This window comes from Chanodichthys erythropterus, chromosome 4, assembly GCF_024489055.1.
Source record: "Chanodichthys erythropterus isolate Z2021 chromosome 4, ASM2448905v1, whole genome shotgun sequence".
Classification (NCBI taxonomy): Eukaryota; Metazoa; Chordata; class Actinopteri; order Cypriniformes; family Xenocyprididae; genus Chanodichthys; species Chanodichthys erythropterus.
Window position 1 is genome coordinate 2752400 of NC_090224.1, and position 22913 is coordinate 2775312.

Here is a 22913-nt window from a genome sequence, read left to right on the forward strand (position 1 = left end):
TATCATTGCATAAACAAAGTTCACACAGCTAATATAACCCTCAAAATGGATCTTTACAAAGTGTTCGTCATGCAGCATGTCTAATCGCGTAAGTACAGTGTTTATTTTGATGTTTACATTGATTCTGAATGAGTTTGAGGCTATGCTCCGTGGCTAACAGCTAATGCTACACTGTTGGAGAGATTTATAAAGAATGAAGTTGTGTTTATGAATTATACAGACTGCAAGTGTTTAAAATGAAAATAGCGACGGCTCTCTTGTCTCCATGAATACAGTAAGAAACGATGGTAACTTTAACCACATTTAACAGTACATTAGCAACATGCTAACAAAACATTTAGAAAGACAATTTACAAATATCACTAAAAATATCATGATATCATGGATCATGTCAGTTTTTATTGCTCCATCTGCCATTTTTCACTATTGTCCTTGCTTGCTTACCTAGTCTGATGATTCAGCTGTGCAGATCCAGACGTTACTGGCTGCCCTTGTCTAATGCCTTTCATAATGTTGGGAATATGAACTGGCATATGCAAATTGGGGCCGTACACCCCGACTGTTACGTAACAGTCAGTGTTATGTTGAGATTCGCCCGTTCTTCTGAGGTCTTTTAAACAAATGAGATTTATATAAGAAGGAGGAAACAATGGAGTTTGAGACTCACTGTATGTCATCTGTATGTCATTTCCATGTACTGAACTCTTGTTATTCAACTATGCCGAGGTAAATTACATTTTCAATTAGATGGCACCTTTAATGTTTTTGAAATTGCAATAAAATGATTACAAATTACTTAGTTTTCCTTTTTAAAATGTAATTTATGAATTTTCAAGATCCATTTCTTCAGTCTTCACTGTCACATGATCTTTTAGAAATCATTCTAATATGCTGATTCAGTGATTCGGAGCGCCAAAGTCACGTGATTTCAGCAGTTTGATCTGAACCAGTGATTTGAAATCGGCCATCACTAGATATTGTTGACAAGTCATTATTTTGTTTTTTTTTGGTGCACAAAAAGTATTCTCATTGCTTTATAATATTAAGGTAGAATCACTGTACTCACATGAACTGATTTAAATATGTTTTTAGTAGCTTTCTGGTCATCTGAAGGTGTAAATTAACTTGTAATAGAAGTCTCACAGAGCCATCAGATTTTATCAAAAATAGATTTCAAAAATAGAAAATCAATGAAGATGAACGAAGGTCTTACGGGTGTAGAACGACATGAGGGTGAGTAATAAATTACATTATTTTCATTTTTGGGTGAATTAACCCTTTAAGAACTTACTTGTTGACTCAAAGCTTGGCAGTCCTGGATGGCTGAATGCACCTGCTTGGAGAATGCTTGATCTCCGGGATGTTCACCATCCTGCAGCCCAAAGAGGTGAAGAGCTCTCAAACCCTTCAGCTCAGAGGACTTCACCTGCAGCCTTTCCTCTGTGTCCTGAAATGAAGCAGTGTCAGAGTTTCCTCATATCTCTCTCTCTCCTTTTTCAAAAGCAACTCATTTGACTCACTCTATTTCACCCTCACACCCACAAACAACATTTGCAGCACAAAATCTTCAAGTTAGTTGTGAGATAAGAGACTCACCTCACACTCCTGTAATGTTTGCTCAATCTGCGAGCAGCTCTCTGGTCTCCAGCTGTTTCTCACCCATTCCATACGATGAGAGATCCAGCTTTGCATACAGTGCAATCGCTTTTCTCTATCTGTGCAGGCCTGCCACTGGTCCTCAACATTGTGTATCTGGAGAAAGAAGAACTCATCACGTTTCAAATATGATGGCTTTGGCAGGTTATACCGGTTACTACAGTGTTGTTGTACGCCTGCACTCACCTCGCTGTCAATCTTGGCTTGTAGAACAAGCCAACTAAGATTGAGAGCACCCAGTTGCTCAGCAAACAGGATGCGCTCACTGCGATTGGTGGGTTCGTTCACTAATCCCGCCCCCTCCACAGACTTGTAGTTCAGAAAGTCGATGCACGACTGGTGACTGGTTATTTCAGCCTTAACATTCTAATATGTAAAAACATGGAATATAATACATGTCAGTGTTTCCTACAGAATTCATTTTTTGTAGCAGGATAATCAAAAGTGACAGTTAAGACATTTGTAATGTTACAAAAGATATCTTTTTCAAATAAATGCTGTTATTTTGAACCTTTCCATTCATGAAAGTATCCTGTAAAAAAGCTTCAAAGTTTACACAAAAAAATATTAAGCCACAAATGTTTTTGACTTTGAAAATATATACAGTTGTGTTCAAAATAATAGCAGTCCAACATCACTAACCAGATCAATCACTGTTTTTGATAGAAATTATATTTCTACATGGCAAATATTTTAATAATAGTTGTAGGAGTAGTAGAGATGTAGTAGAGTAATAGAAAACCAACAGACCCAACAGTCATTACATGCATGCTGCTGATTATGTGTAATTGAATCATTTCTTGAAATGGGCGTGTTCAAAATAATAGCAGTGTGGAGTTCAATTAGAGATTAATCAATTTCAATTAATTCTGTGAAAAAACTGATGTCAAACAAATGGCCCTTATTTAAGGACAAAGGCAGCAAATGTTGTACTGTGCATTTGGGTTGTTCCAGACATTGTTCAGAAGAACAGCGTACTTTGATTAAAAAGTTGATTGGAGAGGGGAAAACATATAAAGAAGTGCAGAAAATGGTAGGCTGCTCAGCTAAAATGATATCCAATACTTTAAAATGACAACCAAAATCAGAAAGACGTGGAAGAAAATTGAAAACTACCATTTGAATGGAACGAAGAATAGCCAAAATGGCACAGACTCAGCCAATGATCAGCTCCAGGGTGATCAAAGAAAGTCTAAAGTTACCTGTGAGTACTGTAACAATTAGAAAATGCCTATGTGAAGCCAAGCTATCGGCAAAAAGACCTCGCAAAGTCCCATTGTTGAAAAAACATCACGTGCTAAAGAGGTTACAGTTTGCCAAAGAACACACTGATTGGCATAAAGAGAAATGGCATAATATTTTGTGGACTGATGAACGCAAGATTGTTCTTTTGGGTCAAGGGGATTTTTTTCATTCCTACCTTAAAATAATCAGAAGGATTTTAGGATTTCCCGAAAACCAGAAGAAATAAAAGAGTAGGTGCAATACCTTCAAAGCCTGTAGATGCCTAGACAGCTCAGAGGAGCCCAGAGCACATTGGACCCCTGAGCTTTCATCCTCCAGTCGTCTTTCTACACGTTCCAGCCAGGAGGTCAAATCGGCCAAAACTTGACTGTGAGACTGGCTTGTCAACAACTAGCAGGAGGGCAAAAGGATGTTTACTAAAACAGTATCTCCTTACCAGAGCGTTGCTTCTAAAAGTTTGATAAGGGAGGAGATGGAAGGAGAGAGAGAGGACATTATTCATACTTGTTGCTGTGTCTGGTGGAGGGTGGGTAGCATGCTAGTCAGGTTTGTCCATTCCTTCTCAAGTTGAGCCAGTCGTCTGCGCAGACCTGGAGATTCACTCTCAGTCAGCTGCAGTATCTGCATGCCTGCGCTTTCTGCTGAAGCTTTCTGTGTTGAACGGACCACCAGATCACTGAAGAACTCCTGTGACCCACAATCAAAGCCAAGGTCTCACTTTTTTGCATTTTGGGCATGAGGCATGTGGTCACATGATATAAAAAAGAGATGAACACTAATCAAGTCCTAGTCACCATGAGCTGGGTAAAGACAACTCTGGAGTCCAGTTGAGCAGAATCGGAGAAACTCTTCCACTTCTGAACCCGTTCATGAGCACAACTCATCCACTCCTCTAGTTCTGTTGAGTCATGCTGAAACCTACACAAACACAGAAATACACACCTTCATATATTACCTGATATAACAGTGTGTCTTCTAAATCAGTGTTTCTCAACTGGTGGGTCGCATATACTACTATACCACTTCATTCCTCCAACGAAATGATATTTTGCTCATTTTTATCATTTATTATTTGGTTGCTGTGTTTTTCTCAAACCTTTCATAATTCATTCTGATCTTCTGTGTGGATTGTATCTTCTGCTGTAGTTGATTATGAAGCTCTTTCCAGCGTGTTAACAGTCGTGATTTTGGGAAGGTCTGGCCTGGCCACTCAAAGCAGCAACCCTTTTTCTGTAAGGCCATGAGTCGGTCTTGGATCTCCCATATCTCAGATCTTGTGTCTTCTAGGACTTTGTGCAACCTCTGACAATGAGAGAAAGTGAATAAGAAAATAAGGAAAAGGAAAAGAAAGGAAAATAAGGAAAATTTGCAGGTTAATGGCTAAAACTAAACTATGACATGCATATTTAATTAACTCAGTTATTCAAAACTGATTGTGATTAAGCGGTTCATGGTTATACTGATGTAGTCAGATGTAGTAATTTGACTGCAAAGTTTGTGAATCGCTGCTCTATCTCATCTCATCCCTCCACCCCCTCATCTCTACCAGCTTCAACCGCTTGCTCAGATGGAGCAGCTTGCGGGAATGTTAGTGAGATGTACATCTATTAGACACAAAAAGGGTTGCTTGCTGTTCCTCCTATATCAATCCAGAGTAATGAGCTTTGGTAGTCATAAAGGGGGAAATAATATGAATGCAACCAACCATATGCTGCGGACTGTTCCGCGTGAGTCAGCATAGCTGAGAAATTAGCTTTCGTAATAGTGCGAGGGACAATAATAAAAGAGCGGCCAATGTAGGCAGCAGAACATGAAGTTCTACAGATATGGCAACTATCATTCTGAGTAATTTAATCAGGGACATCGTGTGAAAAGGAGAAGAACCTCTCCCTTAACTTTGCCCTCCTCACACGCCTGCATGTCTCAGATACTTATTACTTTGGCTGCTTTAGCTGGGTACTCAACCAAAAAACTAATATGGACAGGAGTCCTCTATTGCTAAGTCATTAATACTGAAAAGTACTTGTCTTATTTTTCCAGTAAAATTATACATTATATATATATATATATATATATATATATATATATATATATATATATATATATATATATATATATATATATATATATATATATATATATATATATATATATATATATATATATATATATATATATATATATATATATATATATATATATATATATAGTACTCAGGGGCGCCGCTAAGGAGGGGGAAAGTAGGGAGATTCTAAGGGCCCATGCACTTTTGGGGCCCCAAGAGATTGGTTTTAGTAGTAATAGTACTAGTAGTAATTTAATAAAAAATATAAATGTATAATATACCAAAGAATTACAAATAAAACAAAATTATGGCTTATTTCTGCATTTTCCAGCAAAATGATCCCCCCAGTCACTGCATGGTTTTGTCCCGTCCTACAGCAGCGTTTCCCAACCCAACCACTGTGCACCGCGCACTAATATGCCGTGACAGCTTGTCAGCTGTGCCGTGGAAAATGATAAAATTCCTAAAAAATAAATGCTACAAATAAGAATCATCGCGCTGTCCGGACAAAACCTTGTATCTCTATATTTCTTCATTGTTTTATAAAATTAATGCTATTTGTCATCCTTTATGTATGTGGGTTTTACAAATATTTAACCAATAAAACGCATTTAAAAGAGGTTGTGACAAAACCTCGTAACTCCATTGGCTCCTCAAACTGTCAGTCAAATCTCATATAACTCCACCACGCCCGGACATAGTTTGGAGTCTGAGATCTCTGCTTCTTTGCCGTGCGAGGGTAAATAAAGAACAGGGGCCGTATTCACAAAACATTTTATCTTACCACTAACCATGCGTTCACACCGCCGGCGGCGAGAGCGTCAACATTCGCCTTGGCCGCCCTGCCAACAACGCTATACTGTTCGTTCAAACCGCCGCCAACGGGAGGGTCAAAGCAGAGCCAAAGTAAATGACAAGTCGCGTCAACCAATCGGAAGCCTCTCAAGCGAGGACCTCTACATTCTAATTGGTTGCCGCCGAACCGCGTCATAGCTCATTACCATAAAGTTAACCTGATTTCAACTCTCCTCGACACTCTCACCGTCCAAGATGCGCCGCGCCGCTCTCGCCGGAGCTCGCCGCCGGCTCTCATTGAAAATGAATGACTAGCGTCACTTTGACGCTCTCGCCGCTGGCAGTGTGAACACACAGTAAGAGTTCTCCTAAATAGCAGTAAAAGTTCTTAGCTAAGAGTTTTCTCTTAAAACCTTTTCACAAAGCTGCTGAGACAAACTTTTACTAAGGAATAGACAGAAGTCTTAAGCTAAGAGTAAGGGCAGGGTTGACCTCGTTGCTATGGAGTAAACACACAGTGATTGGCTGATGGGGAAGGAGTCAGCGATTTAATCATACACTCTAAAAAATGCTGGGTTAAAAACAACCCAAGTTGGGTTGAAAATGGACAAACCCAGCGATTGGGTTGTTTTAACCCAGCGGTTTGGTTAAATGTTTGCCCAACCTGCTGGGTAGTTTTATTTAAACCAATTATTATTTAAAAATTGCTATATGGCTAGCTTAAAATGAACCCAAAATAGTTGGGAAATTAAAAACCAGATGCAATTAGAGACAACAATAATAGACAAAAGGTGAATGTTTATTAATAAGCTTTAATATTTTATTAATATAAATTTAATAGTTTAATAGTTTATTAATATAAATGTATTAATAAGCAATTTAATAAATGTTTATTGTTTAATAATTATTCATTGAACATTAATAAATGTTCATTTCCAACATACTTTGGGTTAAATTTAATTAAGCAATACAGTTATTTTTAAACAATAGTTGAGTTAAATAAAACTACCCAGCAAGTTGGGCAAACATTTAACCCTATCGCTAGGTTAAAACAACCCAATTGCTGGGTTTGTCCATTTTCAACCCAACTTGGGTTGTTTTCAACCCAACGGAGATAACTTTGAGTTTGGGCTAAATTCCAAGCTCGGAGCCCTCAATCCCCTTGGACAGCACACCAAATACGCTTATTATATATATATATATATATATATATATATATATATATATATATATATATATATATATATATATATATATATATATATATATATATATATATATATATATATATATAAAAATTTTTTTTTTTTTTTTTTTTTTTTACTCTATTCAATCATTTGTAAGTGTGAACTCATGAAAACCATTGCCACAGGTAATCAGACAATATTTATTTATTTGTTAAAGGTTTTTTTTTTTTTTTTTTGGCGTCTCATCAGATTCAAATCTATAAATAAAAATGTATTGTATTTATGAAGAAAAAGTTGAGCACCTAAGGCTCTATCGCCTCAATGGTGTACAGTGTCTTTAGGTGGATTAGGACTGTTTGTGATTTGGTCTTAGTAACTTAGGAGTTCTCTTAACTACTCCTAACGTTTCACAGATTTAGGAGCTACTTTTAGCGCTAAAATGCTTTGTGAAATACTCTTAGAGCAAAAATGTAGGACTCCTAAAATTAGGATTGACACGCCCATTATTTTTAAGAGTTTCTCCTAAATCGGAAAGTTAGGAGCTACTTTTAGCCTTAAGATGTTTTGTGAATACGGCCCCTGATGTTTACGCAAGTACAGTGTTTTCTTTACTCAAGAAACACTGTGTCCATAAAGGCTAACTTTTTTGTATTTTGTATGTTTTTGTCCTCTATTTGAAGCATGCCGTTTTAAATGTCCTGTTAGCACTTCATCATATCATGAGATTTTAATCATTTCAATCAGTCTGAGCACCACAAAAAACTTTATATACTGTACGATGATGAAAACATAATGCATAATGCATGCTGAGGTAGTAAAAAGCATTTACTACCTCAGATGCGACTGTTTCAGTGAGAGACAAAATATCTTGTCAAAAACCTTGTAACTCAATTTGAGCTTGATTTTCATAAAATGTTAATATTATATGACATGTGCAAGTCTGCTATATAAAGCCTCAATACCAACTTCAATGACAGTGTTTAATTAAATACAAGGTGTAAATTTAAAGCAATGATATGTAAATTTTTCGTTTTATCACTAACATCATACCTTATTGTGTTCTTATTTGACTCAAGCTCAAGTTTAGCATTAAATGTGAGTACTACTTGTAATATAATAGTTTTATATGCCGTTTGAAGCTATGCATGTTTGTGCAGTTGTGTTATTTTTATAGTGGTGTTGGGAAACACTGGAATAGAGTCACTGTGTGAGATCAGATGGTAAACTGTCAAATTAGAGATGTCTTCGAGTTCGACGATGGTCGTCAAAAATGAAAAGAGAGGTTACAAGGGCAGATAGAGAGAGAGAGAGAGAGAGAGAGAGAGAGAGAGAGAGAGAGAGAGAGAGAGCTTCCTTTGCTGTAATGTTAGGCCTCTAGTTGTCTATAGTGTCTAATTTATTATTAAAAGTCACTGTTGCAGTATATTGCATATTGCACTTTGTTCATGTTTAATATAGCTTATGTATATTTAACCATTGTTTAAGAATGTTGCATTTTCTATGAATATCTGATTACTGTACTGTATTTGTCTAAATACATTTATATTTTAATAATAATTCATCTGCTAGCTACAGCCATGGTAGGTCTCTGACTAAATACTGATACCTAGTGGTCAAAACCAATAGCAAAAGTAATAGGTCAGTATTAGTAAATGTAGTTAATTTGTAGTTAATGTAATTAGTTTTTTTTTTTTTTATTATTAAAGAAGTTTATGCTCAGCAAGGCTGCATTTATTTGATGATAAATACAGCAATACTGTGAAATTATTAAAAATTTAGAATGCATTCTATTTTAATCTATTTTAAAATGTAATTTATTTTTGTAATGCAAAGCTGAATGTTCAGCATCATTACTCCAGTCTTCAGGGTCACATGATCCCTCAGAAATCATTCTAATATGCTGATTTGCTACTCAAGAAACTTCTTATTATTCTTATTATCAGTTTTGAAAAATGGTGCTGATTAATATTTTTGTGGAAACCATGTTTTTTTTTACAGGATTTAAAAATAAACAAGGCATATATATATATGAAATATCTGAAATCTTTTGTATTATTATAAATGTCTTTACTGTCACTTTTGATCAATTTAATGCACCTTTGCTGAATAAAATTGTCAAAAAAAATGACAAAATCTTACAGACCCCAAACTTTTGAACAGTTATGTTTTCCAATAATACCCAGAGAGAAAGACAACCATTAGCATTCCCATGGATGTGGGAAACTAACCTCGTAGGACTCCAGCTGACCCTGCAGGTCTCCTTCTGGCTCTAAATCCAGACTGGACACGTCTGTCTCCATCTCATCGAACTGCTTGCACAGTCTCTCAGTGACCTCCTCATACCAAGACCACTCCTACAACACACATACAGAGCGCTAAAAGTGTTATTTTGTTGGTCATTTCTGTTGATCCATTTTATGCATGTCATATACTATGAAATACAGTATACGTTTAATAATGTTGACTCATTCATAACTATACGATATCTTAATCAGTGGTGTGTTTAGGTTATTGCGGGCCCTAAGCAAATCTCCAGGAGGGGGCCCCCATGATCGCGTTCATTTACAATAATAAATAACAATATAATAATAAAGTTGGTAGTACTAACTTTAAAATTATTTCTACTCCAATTAGCTTTTTGAAATATAAAAATTTAAATTGGCTATCAACTTGATAGATTTATTCAAACATGCATTATATGTTAAAGAACATTAAAAAAATATTATTAATAGGCTATGTAATATGGTAAATATATTAAGCTAAATGCTCCTCTCTAGGGTTCATTTTTCTAGCTAACTAATGAATTTATGGTCATGATGAATATGTTTGTTCTGAGATAAATGTGACGTTATGTTTGTTTCTTTACCAGCATTTTTATTAACTTTTATCAAATGCGTGCTTTGCGTGGTGGGTAAACACGCTACTGATCTTAATTGATGCAATGAGAGGTTGTAAACTGGATCAGTAAAAGATTAAATTATGACAGCTTTAGCTTTCTCTAAAAAGAGTGCTTAGATCTGAAATGAAAATATTGATAAGATTAATTATACAAAGTATAATTTCTCTGTACATGTAAGCTGTGCTGCATTTGGATCCCATGACTTTGTGCTTGATCCTGTAGATCTGATATTAACCGCTCCACCTCTGCTTGGCCCGGCAGTGCCCCCTCTGGCAACTTATGGTATAGCAGCTTCACCATTACAAGGTTCTGTCCCAAATCTTCGAAGTATTTCTGTTACCAGTCATAAGTGCAAACATTATGAGAATTATGTAAGAGGTCAATTGTTTTTTTAAATGACATTTTTTCAATTTAAAAAAAAAAAAAACCTTAAAATAAGTTGGTCAGTTCAAATACATAGTGTACCTTGTGTCCTCTGAGCTGACTGTGCAGCTGGCTGCAGATGTGTGGCTGTGCATCTTGACTGCGCAGCAGCCGCTCAGAGCCCAGCTCCAGGAGACCCCGCAGACCCTTCAGATGAGCTTCAGAACATCTCTGGAGCTCAACATTATTCTGTCTTGCTGATCTCAACCGGTCAAGTGGCAAAGTCCACGTGCTGCCCTGCAGACTCTTAGAGAACAAACACCTGCATTAGTATGTCAGAACTGATCCTTCCCCAAGATTGAACAAACCTACATTAGCAAATATTGCTAAGGCTACTATAGGACAAGTTTATGAACTTTTCTGAAGTATATTTAAAAGGAAAATGTGTATTTGGAAAACAATTTCATGTACGTTATGCAAAAATACAGTAAAACATTGTTGCTGGGTCACTTATATTGACACAAGGTACCCAGAGAGGTACAAGCAACATTTTATGATAATCTTGAGAATTTTTAAATATTTTTTTTTTTTTTATAAATATTAACTTTACTTTATTTACAATATAAGGAGACACGAGACAGCATTGTACCAAGTTTTACTTTTTTGTATAGACTTTACAAGAGAACTAATGATACCTTGATGCCTGAGAAATCCTTAAGAAGTTTGGTTGTGTCTCTCATCTGTATCTATCATTATCATCTATCATTAAATAAATTAATGTTTTTATTCTTCAAGGATGCATTAAATGCATAAAAGTGACAGTAAAAATATTTATAACGTCACAAAAGATTTCAATTTCAAAGAAATTCTGCTCTTTTGAACTTTTTACTCAAAGAAAGTATTATGGTTTCCACAAAAATATTAAGCAGTACAATTGTTATCAACACTGATAATAAGAAATGTTTCTTGAGCATCAAATCATAGTGTATTAGAATGATTTCTGAATGATCATGTGACACCGAAGACATTTATGTTAAAAAAAATATTACTGTTTTTACAGTATTTTTTTATTCATTTTTTAAATGCAGCCTTGGTGAGCAAGAGAGAATTCTTTCAAAAACATAAAAAAAAAAATAGTATTGACGCAAAACGTGAACTGTAGTATAGGTGGATCCAGAATTCTTCTTAGATGTTATGCTGATGCAGACATGTCAGAAAATGCACACAGACACTCATTCACTTGTTTGCATTTGTAATTTTGCTTAACTGAAACTAACCTCTGAAGAACTGATATCCTGACATGACCCCATTTTCTCAGATGTTTCTTTCATTGAGGTGAGAAGCTGGACCAAACACTCTTGATATTCACCTCCTTCTTCAGACTGTGACAGATCACTGAGAGTTGCTGTGTGTTGAAATGAGTGTTCCTGAGACTGGCTGCTGCTCTGGCGAACAATGGCATCAATCAGATCTCTCTGTATTTCCTAGAGAGTTGGAAGGGCAGTATGTAATCATACAAGTATTTCGAAAATGGACCATATTTCAAAATGAAATGACACATGTGAGTTTACAATTGGATTTCACATAAAAAAAATTACCAGCATTGTATCTTCCTGTGGCACACTTTCTTTGTGCTGGAAGGAGAGCACAAGAGGAGCTGTGGCACCTATAGGTTTTGTCTCTGCCTGGGTCTGGTCACCATCAGTAACATATACTGCCTCTGTGTCAGGTGGCTTTGGGGTCAAACCTTCCTTATGAACTGACATTTTCACTTGATCACTTAGAATAATTTCTGTGTTTATAGATACTTTGTTCAGATCTACAGAATCATATTGTTTGATCGATTGACTTGCTTTTAACATGGTGATTTCTGTGTCTGTTCCTGGCTTAGCTGATACTGCTTCAGTCACCTTGGTTTCTAGGCACTCATTTTGCATTTCCTCAGTTCTAGTTGCACTGTCAGGCTTCATACAACTATCATTTGTAAATTCTTCAAAGTGTTGGGTTGTTAGTGCAGGTAGACAACTTGTCTCTTCAGTAACTGGTCTGCTGTCTATGTCAGGCATTTCCAAGAATCCAGGAGGCTCTAGTAAACAACGTCCAGGGTCAGTTTCCTGTAATGCATGCTTGACTGCAGCAAAATCAGTTTCTTCTTCAGGAGATGATTCCTAAAGATGAAATAAAGCATTAAGGCATGGGCAGTTTTGCAGTGATTTAAAAACATACAAACAAAAAAAACAAACACTTCAACTATATAATAAAAGACATTAATGTTCAATAAAGAGTTGTTTTTTTAAATAATGATCAAAATAAATATTCCACCAAGTAATACCAAAGACTATAGAATAACACAAGGCACATCACTCGTATTGTTTTGAATCGGAGAAAGTGCAATGCGCAATATGGTGGAATAAGTCCTGCCTTCTAAATAAGAGCCAATCACTGATTGGTAAAGTCATTGCGTCACTGCAGCAGCTGTTAGAAGCTCCGGTTTCTATAGAAACAGTCAGACGCGCGCCTTCGAAATGACACACAAGAGAAAAGAACGTGAAGAGACGTGAAGAGAAATTTATGAGACAGTTGTTGTATGTGAATATGAAATATGAAATTCAATTAAATGCTTGGAAAGCTTTGAAGAATTTGATATTTCCCCATTCAAAGAGATAGGAGAGTGGCATTTCAAAGATGGCTGCTGAGTGAAATGGCTTGTCTTGAAGGGACTTTGGTAATACACACTACTGTTTAAAAGTTTGGGATCAAGGACACATTAGATTGATAAAAAGTGACATTAAAAAAATATTCAAAAGTTCAAATGTTATTTATAACAAAAGATTTCTATTTGAAATAAATTAATCTTTTGAATATTCAGTTTCCAAAAAAAAAAAAAAAATTATATATATATATATATACTTTTTTTTTTTTTTTGGAAACTGAATATTCAAAAGATTAATTTAAATATTGTGCAGCCTTTGTTATCATAAGAAACTTCGTTCACAAAGTTTGTAAAAAGAAAAAAAAAATACTCCAAACTCTTAAACAGTATTGTAGTTCATTATTCTAAAGGCAGGCAGCTTGTGGTTGCCAATCAACATATAAAGTTATAAGTGTATGTTTATTGACATTTTACAATGCCTTTTAGCAGGTCTCATCTAATCAGAAGTCGGGGTTACACATTTCAAAAAGAGGAATATGCAGAATGATGATGATGATGATGACTGCATGCCTGCCATAAACCAATAAATCACAAAGTTTGTTCTTGAGAGGGGCCAGTCTATACCTTAACAACACACTCAGTTACAGTAGAGGCAGCATCTGTCTTAATATTTTCCTCCTCCAAATTGGTCTCATCTGGATCCTGGTACAGAGAAAGAAAAAATAATTAAAGATGATGACCCAGAGTATTAGAAGGATAGACTCCCTAAAGACAAAAGAGGAGAGCAGCTGTTACTGAAAGAAGTGGAGGAGTTATATCTGGCATTCTGCAACGAATGCAGAATGCTTGGTCCTCGGAAAGGAAAAGCAAAAGAGCTTGTTCACAAAGCTGACTGAGGCATTTTAGTATAACTGCATAAACTAATAACAACAGTATTGGGAAATTTGTGATCATGCAAATCCAGGACTAACAGAAGAATGAAATGGTCACTGTAACATGACCAGTCCCTGTGAAAATATAGTGAAAATAGAATATAGCATAGCATAGCGAAATATAAACATAAAATATAAAGATTCACATAAATTATGTAATTATATTCATAATTATACTGTACAATTTCCATTCATAAATGTATATAAATAAAACATTAATGTATGCAAATGAACAGCCACAGCAAAGAGGTCCAGAGTGTACAAGAGTACAGAAATGTACTCTTATTCAGTGCTTGGCAAAGGGATGCATCAAGACTGGGAGATAAATTGGAGGTTTGGGGGGCTTTACCTCTGGAACACTGCATGTGAGAGTTCCTGAGGATGAAGACTGACTGTCTTCATCTTCCTCCTCTGTGTAACGGCCTTCCATGGACACCTGCTTCACCAGGGTTATGTTGACATATTACTCTATATGACACCTTTTTTTTTTTTTTTTTTTTTAAAGACTTATTTAGTCCTAAAACTGACTTATCCTCATCTTAGATGTCTTTTGAGCTTGAGTGGGCATGCTTGAGAGGTGTATATTTGATTGAGATGGTTGACTTACCATCACATCTCCAGAGTAAAAGTGTGGCATTGTGAATTCTGTGGTTTGGTCTGAAGGGAGAATCATTTCAGATGGTTGTCCAATAGAGGCCTGAAAATAAAATCCGCAAACTACTCAGTTTTATGGATAAACCAACTTGGACAAACCAAAGTTACATGATAAAGATCATGAGAAAAGCATCTTTACTGCATACTACTGCCTTTGCCAATAAATCATTGTCTGTAGTGATTTACTGATGCACCATATTTGAAGTTTTAAAGCACTTAATTTTTAAGTACAATCAGAAAATTCAAGGTTCCCACACATCCCTTCTCTGAGTTGGCTTTAAATGCAAGGATTTTCCCCTCCTCTCATTCCCATAGACATGAAAGTGAAGAGGAGAGGTCACCCGCTGGTCACGGTCACTAAAAACACTGCAAATTTACTGCACTTTTGTAAGATGAAGTAATATGTTCTAACTAGATTTAAAATGACCTTTGGTCTAGTTAGATATTTAATTACAACTGTCTGCATTTGATCATACAGCGCTCATATTAATTAAAAGACTACAATAAATATTTGAACTTTTAAATTTCAATTTCCCATTCACACCATGGGAATATTTATGTGATCTGCAAAATATCTGTCAGGCGATATCTATCTGCTCAGCCTGAACAAAAATGACTCTGTTCACCTATTAAATTGACACTTTACCATATTATCTTCCTTAACATTTATATGTTTATGTTTTATAAAATACAAGGTATTTGCAAAATACCATACCTACTGAAAGCTACTTTTCATGAACTAAATAAGCTAAAATGCACTCCAGCTCAGTAAACAGGAAACCTCTGGCTTTTGGTAAACACAAGCAAACTATTAGGGCAACAGACCCTTAACTTTGCGCTTCGCTCCACACTGAGTTGCTGTAGTTCCTGAATGGGCTGCAGGAGCACTTGAGCCCGATGGAAGGCTGTGAGAGTTTGCTCTGCCTCAGCAGGAAGCCCCAGGCCTGGCCTGCAGCTCTCAATCTCATCAATGGTCCTCTTCATGGACTGGACATTATCCAGAATGACCTGTTACAGAAGTTAGAAAGGGATATGAGATACTGTAAATGTTTACAGTCAGGATAGAAAGATAAGACATACAGTACCTGTATGTCCTCAAGATGTTCCTCAGGAGAAATGTTCTCTGTGTCAGTGGTGGAAAGGATAGTTCTGATCTTGCTTATATTTTTCTCCATTGTCTTCACCTCCATTTCAATGGCATCCATCTCCTACACAAGTGAATTCCAATTAAAATATAGGCAACATAATTTAAATAATGTAATTACAGCATTATATACTAGCAAGTAATTCCAATATTTGTTTTTGAGAATATCAAAAATGCAAATCTTACTGTAAATACATACAAAATTATTTAATATTTATTGAATGTAATGTTATTTCTTACAGCCGCAAGGTGTTGAAGGTGGGAGAGAGGGTCCAGAACGCTTTGCTGTATAAGTGTGATTTTTTGTACACCCAGGTGGAGCTGTTGTTGTTGAGAGGTGGTGTCACACACCAGAGTGATCTCCTGCAGGGCAGGCAGGAAAGCCTCCAGAGCTGCCTTGTATCCCTCTGATTCATCCAGCATCATCTACAAACACACCACAAGAGTTGCTAACAAGTTGTTACTGTACATAAGGTTTACATAAGGTATGGCATGCCTCACTATAAATGACCTGTAAACTGCTTCAGTATGAGGCTTTGACCTGACCTTGAGGGAGTTGGCATGGCAGTGGATGCATTTCGCAGTGGTGTAGGTTCTTGGGGCGTCCAGCCAGGACTGAGCCTCTTTCAACCAGCTTTCGGAACTACTGAGAAAACCCTCACAGTCCTGCAGACAGGCAGGGATCTGATGGGAGCAAAACACAAGGCACAAGCAGTCATGGTTGCTATCAGTGGCATTATGTGTTGGCTTATGTTATGAAACAAAGGATTATGGGTAACATCTGACTTTGCTGATGAGGGCGGTCCTCTGCTCGGCCTGTTTGGCTGTGATCTGGTAGAGCTGCAGTGGCTCCGTGAGCTGGTCCATGAGGACGTGTGCTCTCTCAGGCTGTTGCTCAGCTAGATCCTGCACCTCAGCCTCCAGCTCAGCTATCCGAGTGTGCCACTGGTCCAGCTCATCCCATATACGCTACACGCACACATGCACTTTAGACTTTAATTGGTGTAGACATTAGGGTTGTCATTTAAAATTTTTAAAAATGGTGTTGAAATGTAAAAAAATGTGACGATACCAGAATTTCCCCCTAGCATTTTGATCATTATTGAGTGGATTCTTAAACATAATATATAAGGGATCTGCTGATAAATGCTTGCTTTCAAATGCTCCCGTGTGTATCTGTATAAGCGCTCAGTGAATAGTCAAAGATGTATATTTACAACATGTTTTTGAAGCACTGAAAATTGTAGTCAGTCACACACATATCTGTTGAGTGCGTGAACACAATGGCCAATCAGAGGGGTTTAAGAATCCGCTCAACAGTGCTCAAAATGCTAGGGGGAAATTCTGGTATCGTCACATTTTTAAAATAAAAAAAAAAAAGACTTGGTACCGAAGTTGTTACTTTTGACATATTCCATTGGACAAAAATAAAAAATCTGAGAGACGGAAGAACAGTTAATCAAATATGTCATGAGAAAAGCCTTAATATTTTACATTTATATTTTACTATAATTGTTTTTATTTTTACTATTTATTTATTTATTATACATATATATATACAGAAGGTTTCTGTACATACAGTAAGTGTTCACATTCTCTCACTATTTCAACATATAATTTTTCTGAATATTTGTTGTGCTTTTTTATCATCTGAAACATTCTGAGACTAATATAATGCAAATAACGTCAAGCATTCAAAACAAGCACAAAGCATTCAAATCTGGATTCATGCCTAATAAGAGAACTATGTGAGCCCAAGTTTATTTGTATAGCACATCCCACATGCCAGTAGTTTAATTTCACTTCAGATAAATTAGTTATGGCATTAATAATAAATGTTGTTTATAATGAATGAATGAATTGTTTTATACTTGTATTTTTCATCCTGTTCTATTCTGAATACAGTTAAAGGTGCCATAGAATTGAAAATTGAATTTACCTTGGCATAGTTGAATAACAAGAGTTCAGTACATGGAAATACAGTGAGTCTTAAACTCCATTGTTTCCTCCTCCTTATATAAATCTCATTTGTTTAAAAGACCTCCGAAGAACAGGCGAATCTGTTACGCAACAGTCGGGATCATTAATATGTACGCCCCCAATATTTGCATATGCCAGTCCATGTTCAAGGCATTAGACAAGCCAGTATTAATGTCTGGATCTGTGCACAGCTGAATCATCAGACTAGGTAAGCAAGCAAGGACAATAGCGAAAAATGGCAGATGGAGCAATAATAACTGACATGATCCATGATTACATGATATTTTTAGTGATATTTGTAAATTGTCTTTCTAAATGTTTCGTTAGCATTTTGCTAATGTACTGTTAAATGTGGTTAAAGTTACCATTGTTTCTTATTGTATTCACGGAGATAAGAGTCATGTCATTATTTTCATTATTAAACACTTGCAGTCTGTATAATTCATAAACAACTTCATTCTTTATAAATCTCTCCAACAGTGTAGCATTAGCCCGTTAGCCACGGAGCATAGCCTCAAACTCATTCAGAATCAAATGTAAACATCCAAATAAATACCATACTTACGCGATTAGACATGCTGCATGACGAACACTTTGTAAAGATCCATTTTGAGGGTTATATTAGCTGTGTGAACTTTGGGTTTATGCAATGTATTATAGAGTCATGAGCTTGGGGGTGGGGAGCACGAGCATTTAAAGGGGAAGCATGCTGAATTGGCGCATAGTTAATGATGCCCTAAAATAGGCAGTTAAAAAAATGAATAATAATAAAAAAATATATGGGGTATTTTGAGCTGAAACTTCACAGACACATTCAGGGGACACCTTAGACTTATATTACATTTGTGAAAAAGCGTTCTAGGGCACCTTTAAATATAAAGAATGTTTTGTGTTGTGAGGGTAACTAAAATGTTTATAATGTTTGTAAATGCTTTGTTTTAATTATCGGTATTACATAATTTCTGAATGTAATAATAAAATGTGACTTATACACCGATGTGACTTATCTGCTTTTTTTCTGTCACCAATTTCTGCAATTTTGAACCGTGCAACTTTTAGTCAGGTGCAACTTATTTTCCAAAAAATACAGTACATACATACAAATACAGAATAAGAATATAATAAAAGTTTAAGAAAACAGATAAGTGAACAAAAAGAAATAAACCAAATAATATGCAAAGTTAAGTAAAGAGGGAAAAAGATGAAGCTGCCTAAGTAATAGCCCATGCTTTCCAGATTGTTTTGTCCACTGGAAATGTATTTCAATAGAAATGTATTTCAATAACGTGCATATGGAGGTGAGCAGGAAACAAGTACCTTTTGTGTATGTTCAGCCTCAGAAAAATTAGGACTTGTTTGCTTTAGCAGGGCCTGCACACAATTCAAGCCCACCGTCACTTCTCCAACCTGCTCACCCATTTTATGGAGAGGACCACTTCTCTCCATGACCATGCCCAACTGAAACAGAGAGTTACATTTGTATTAGGTTTTAATTAAATTAACAGCAAAAATAAAGGAATTGGCAATAATATGAATAATATATACACTCCCCTCCAAAAGTATTGGAACAGTGAGGCCAATTCTTTTATTTTTGCTGTAGACTGAAAACATTTGGTTTTGACATCAAAAGATGAATATGAGACAAGAAATCAACATTTCACCTTTTATTTCCAGGTATTTACATCTGGATCTGATACACAACTCAGAAGATAGTACCTTTTGTTTGAACCCACCCATTGCTCATGTGACCAAAAGTATTGCAATATGTGACTGTTGGGTATGTTTTGTTGCCCAGGTGTCCCATTACATTGATTATTCAAACAATAAATAACACTGAATGTCTACGCTCAGTTTCACATTTGGGTTTTGCCTGTGCAAACTGTATTTATAGTTAGACGTGTAACCAACATGAAAACCAGAGAGCTGTCTATGGGTGAAAAACAAGCAATTGTGATGCTGAGAAAATATGGAAAATCAATCAGAGCTATTGCACAAACATAAGTCATAGCCAGTAGAACCATTTGGAATGTCCTGAGAAAGAAAGAAACCACTGCTGTACTAAATAACAGACCTTGGGGAAGACAAAGGAAAACATCAACAGTTGACGACAGAAATATTGTGAAAGCTGTAAAGAAAGACACTAAAACAACTGTTAGTGACATCAACAACCTCCAGAGGGCAGGAGAGAAGGTATCACAATCTACTGTTCGCAGAAGACTTTATGAACAAAAGTACAGAGGCTACACCAGAACATTTGCCAAAAAGTACAGAGACAAGCCTCAAAAATTCTGGGAAAGTTTTATGGACTGGTGAGACAAAGATTAACCTACACCAAAGTGATGGAAAGACTAAAGTTTGAAGAAAAAAAAAAAAAAAACAGATCCCAAACATACAAGCTCATCTGTGAAACACAGTGGAAGTAATGTCATGGCTCTCGCTTGAATGGCTTCTTCTGGGACAGGCTCATTAATCTTTACTGAAGATGTAACACATGATGGCAGCAGCAAAATTAACTCAGAAGTGTACAGAAACATTTTGTCTGCCGATTTACAGAAAGATGCAACCAAACTCAATAATGACCCAAAACACAGTGCCATAACAACAAAGGTGTTTATCATGGGCAAGAAGTGGAATGTTTAGACTGGCCAAGTCAAACTCCAGACTTAAACCATATAGAGCATGCATTTTACATGCTAAAGAAAAGACTGAAATGGGTAACCCCCCAGAACAAACAACAACTGAAAGAGACTGCGGTGAAAGCCTGGAAAAACATCACAAAAGAAGAATGCAAAAGTTTTGTGATGTCAGTGGGTCACAGGCTTGATGCAGATATTGCAAGCAAAGGATCTGCAAAGCTTTTCCCAGCATTAAACACACTCTACCTATGACCGAAACAGCACTCAATCTCACAGTATAATAAAATAAAGTAAATACTATACTTTGTCCTTAGCCTCCTGCAGGGAGATGTTGAGATCATTCTGTAAGATTTGAATTTCTGACGGTACACAGCTCCATTTCTTCTGCACTCTGTCCATGACGTCCTGCAGTTGAGCCTTTAGTGACACCAAATCCACTTTGACTTCCTACAGTGTGATAAAACACAATGAATACAATATCAACAGCAAATACTGCAGAAACAGACACTGTCCCTGTAAAACACAGGCCACAAAGCACCAACCTGTAGTTGTTCAGCAGCTGACTCAGACTGTAAAACCGTCAAAAGAGACAGAACATTCTGCTGAATGGCACTCATCTCCTCCTGCACATGACCCAACTCCTGGATCTCAGAAAGCACCTCCCGACGGATGTTATTGCTCTGATCTCTGAGACTTTGCATGAAAAAGAAGGTCAGTAAATGTAGAGTCTGAACATTTTCTCAACATATATGTGATAATGTGCATGTGTGTACAAGTCTTACCTTCTGCATTGACCCTGTAAAGACTGCAAGTCCTGACAGATTTGAGGAGATACTTTGAGCTGCTGCAAATTTGAGACCCTAAGCAATCGCGCCACATGGTGTTGTAAAGAGGCAAGTGTATGATGCTCCTGCTCAATCCTATCTTGGAGGCGCTCAGTGAGGCTCAGAACACCCTGAAGATCTAGCAGGGATCCCATCATCACAGATGAGTCAGGAAGATCATTCTGCAGTCTGCTAAGACCTTCCTTTGATTTATTGAGCTGCACAGCAAACCCAAACATGAAGAGAAATTAATTAATGCACAGCTTACTTCATTAATCATTTTACAAGCTGGATATATAAATAAAATATAAATAAAATATATTATTTATTATATTATGAAATAAAAAAAAATACAAAAAAATTAATAATAATTAATACTTATAATAATTATTATAAAAAAATAAAAGCTATTACATACACGTATCACAACGTCTCTCCACTCTGCTTCTTTATGAGACGTGCTGGCTTTGAGCGATTCCACTCTGCACTGCAGCACTGCCCAAGATCTCCACAGATGTCCCAGCATTAAATCTACAGGAGCACTGCATCGACGACCCGTGCAGCTTTCCCTCAATTCCTCCAGTCTATTAGCGAGGTTCTTCAGCTCTGTCTGAAGCACCTGCGGATGAAGACAATTTCAACGCATGCTGATCTAGCATACTAGCATTGTTAAAAGATAAAGAAATAAAAAAAAAAAAAAAAGTGTTTTAGAAGCAAGAAGGGAAGTATATTCTCAAGCAAGTTTTCATTGGTTCCCAAATAATTTTCAAGAGCTCAATTGGTATTATTGCAAAGCATTTAAACCAAGCACAACATGCATGATAAACAAAATGGAATAAGGTTCTTATAAATAGTGACTATTAAAGGATTAGTTCACTTCAGAATTAAAATTTACTGATAATTTGGTCACCCACATGTCATCCAAGATGTTTGTCATTCCAGGGTTTTTCTCCATATAGTGGACTTCACTGGGGTGCAATGGGTTGAAAGCCCAAATTTCAGTTTCAGCGAAGCTCTACATGATCCCAGCCGAATAAATGTATGTACTTTTTAACCACAAATGCTCATCTTACACTAGCTCTGCGATGCGCAACGCATTAAATAATCACTTTGGAAAGGTCACACGTGATGTACCTGCAACCTGCAAAGACTAAGTCAAACGGCCTTTTTGGTAAAACAACGATATCGTACAATTTTGAAGTTGGAGGAGAAAATGAGAAGGAGTTTTTCGCCCCACCGTGGTACTTCGCCTACAACACGCATGACCTTTCCAACGTGATTATGTAACAGTGCTAGAAAAGCATTTGGGGTTAAAAAGTATATACATTTTTATTTGTTTTTAGAAAATGACCTATCATTTCACTAGACAAGACACTTATTCCTTAGCTGAGATCATGTAGAGCCCTTTGAAGCTGCACTGAAACTGCAATTTGGACCTTCAACCCGTTGTACCCCAGTAAAGTCCACTATATGGAGAAAAGTCCTGGAACGTTTTCCTCAAAAACCTTAATTTCTTTTTGATTGAAGAAAGAAAGACATAAACATCTTGGATGATATGGTTGAGTAAATGATCAGGAAATTTTAATTCTGAAGTAAACTAATCCTTTAATAGCATACAATGACCACAAACCTTTACTTTCAGCTGTTGTTCTTGGCAGGCTTCAGAATCAGTCGGTTTTTTACTTGAGCATTTTAAGATTTGAGAATCAACATTTTTGAGAAGTTGGCTCATTTCTTCATGGTGACTCATGTGCACAATTTGGTTTCTCATGCACCTAAATTGTAGCAGAAAGAGTGAACCATTAAAACAGCTAAATAAAACTGCTTCTAGTACATTTAACCAAATAGATGTATTCCATTCAAGATAATTGTTTCAGACC

At 36.4% G+C, this 22913-nt stretch overlaps 1 protein-coding gene across 10 annotated transcripts in view; it reads right to left on the reverse strand.

The window, feature by feature from the left end:
* Positions 1-22913, reverse strand: part of LOC137018868 (nesprin-2-like) — a 116175-nt gene that overhangs the window by 33711 nt on the left and 59551 nt on the right. For 7 of the 10 annotated variants that reach the window (XM_067383635.1, XM_067383632.1, XM_067383627.1 and 4 more), the window contains 26 exons: positions 22664-22808; positions 21452-21652; positions 20992-21251; positions 20752-20902; positions 20513-20656; positions 18891-19031; positions 16380-16562; positions 16140-16277; positions 15834-16019; positions 15535-15657; positions 15275-15457; positions 14403-14492; positions 14145-14234; positions 13488-13565; positions 11809-12378; positions 11488-11694; positions 10313-10516; positions 10019-10180; positions 9177-9302; positions 3998-4203; positions 3696-3819; positions 3406-3588; positions 3145-3291; positions 1843-2022; positions 1597-1752; positions 1292-1447 (listed from right to left, as the gene is read on the reverse strand). In XM_067383635.1, the coding sequence (XP_067239736.1) occupies positions 1292-1447; positions 1597-1752; positions 1843-2022; positions 3145-3291; positions 3406-3588; positions 3696-3819; positions 3998-4203; positions 9177-9302; positions 10019-10180; positions 10313-10516; positions 11488-11694; positions 11809-12378; positions 13488-13565; positions 14145-14234; positions 14403-14492; positions 15275-15457; positions 15535-15657; positions 15834-16019; positions 16140-16277; positions 16380-16562; positions 18891-19031; positions 20513-20656; positions 20752-20902; positions 20992-21251; positions 21452-21652; positions 22664-22808 (4534 nt within the window). The remainder of the gene's footprint in view (positions 1-1291; positions 1448-1596; positions 1753-1842; positions 2023-3144; positions 3292-3405; positions 3589-3695; positions 3820-3997; positions 4204-9176; positions 9303-10018; positions 10181-10312; positions 10517-11487; positions 11695-11808; positions 12379-13487; positions 13566-14144; positions 14235-14402; positions 14493-15274; positions 15458-15534; positions 15658-15833; positions 16020-16139; positions 16278-16379; positions 16563-18890; positions 19032-20512; positions 20657-20751; positions 20903-20991; positions 21252-21451; positions 21653-22663; positions 22809-22913) is intronic. The other 3 variants (XM_067383629.1, XM_067383628.1, XM_067383633.1) reach the window with 3 other exon arrangements.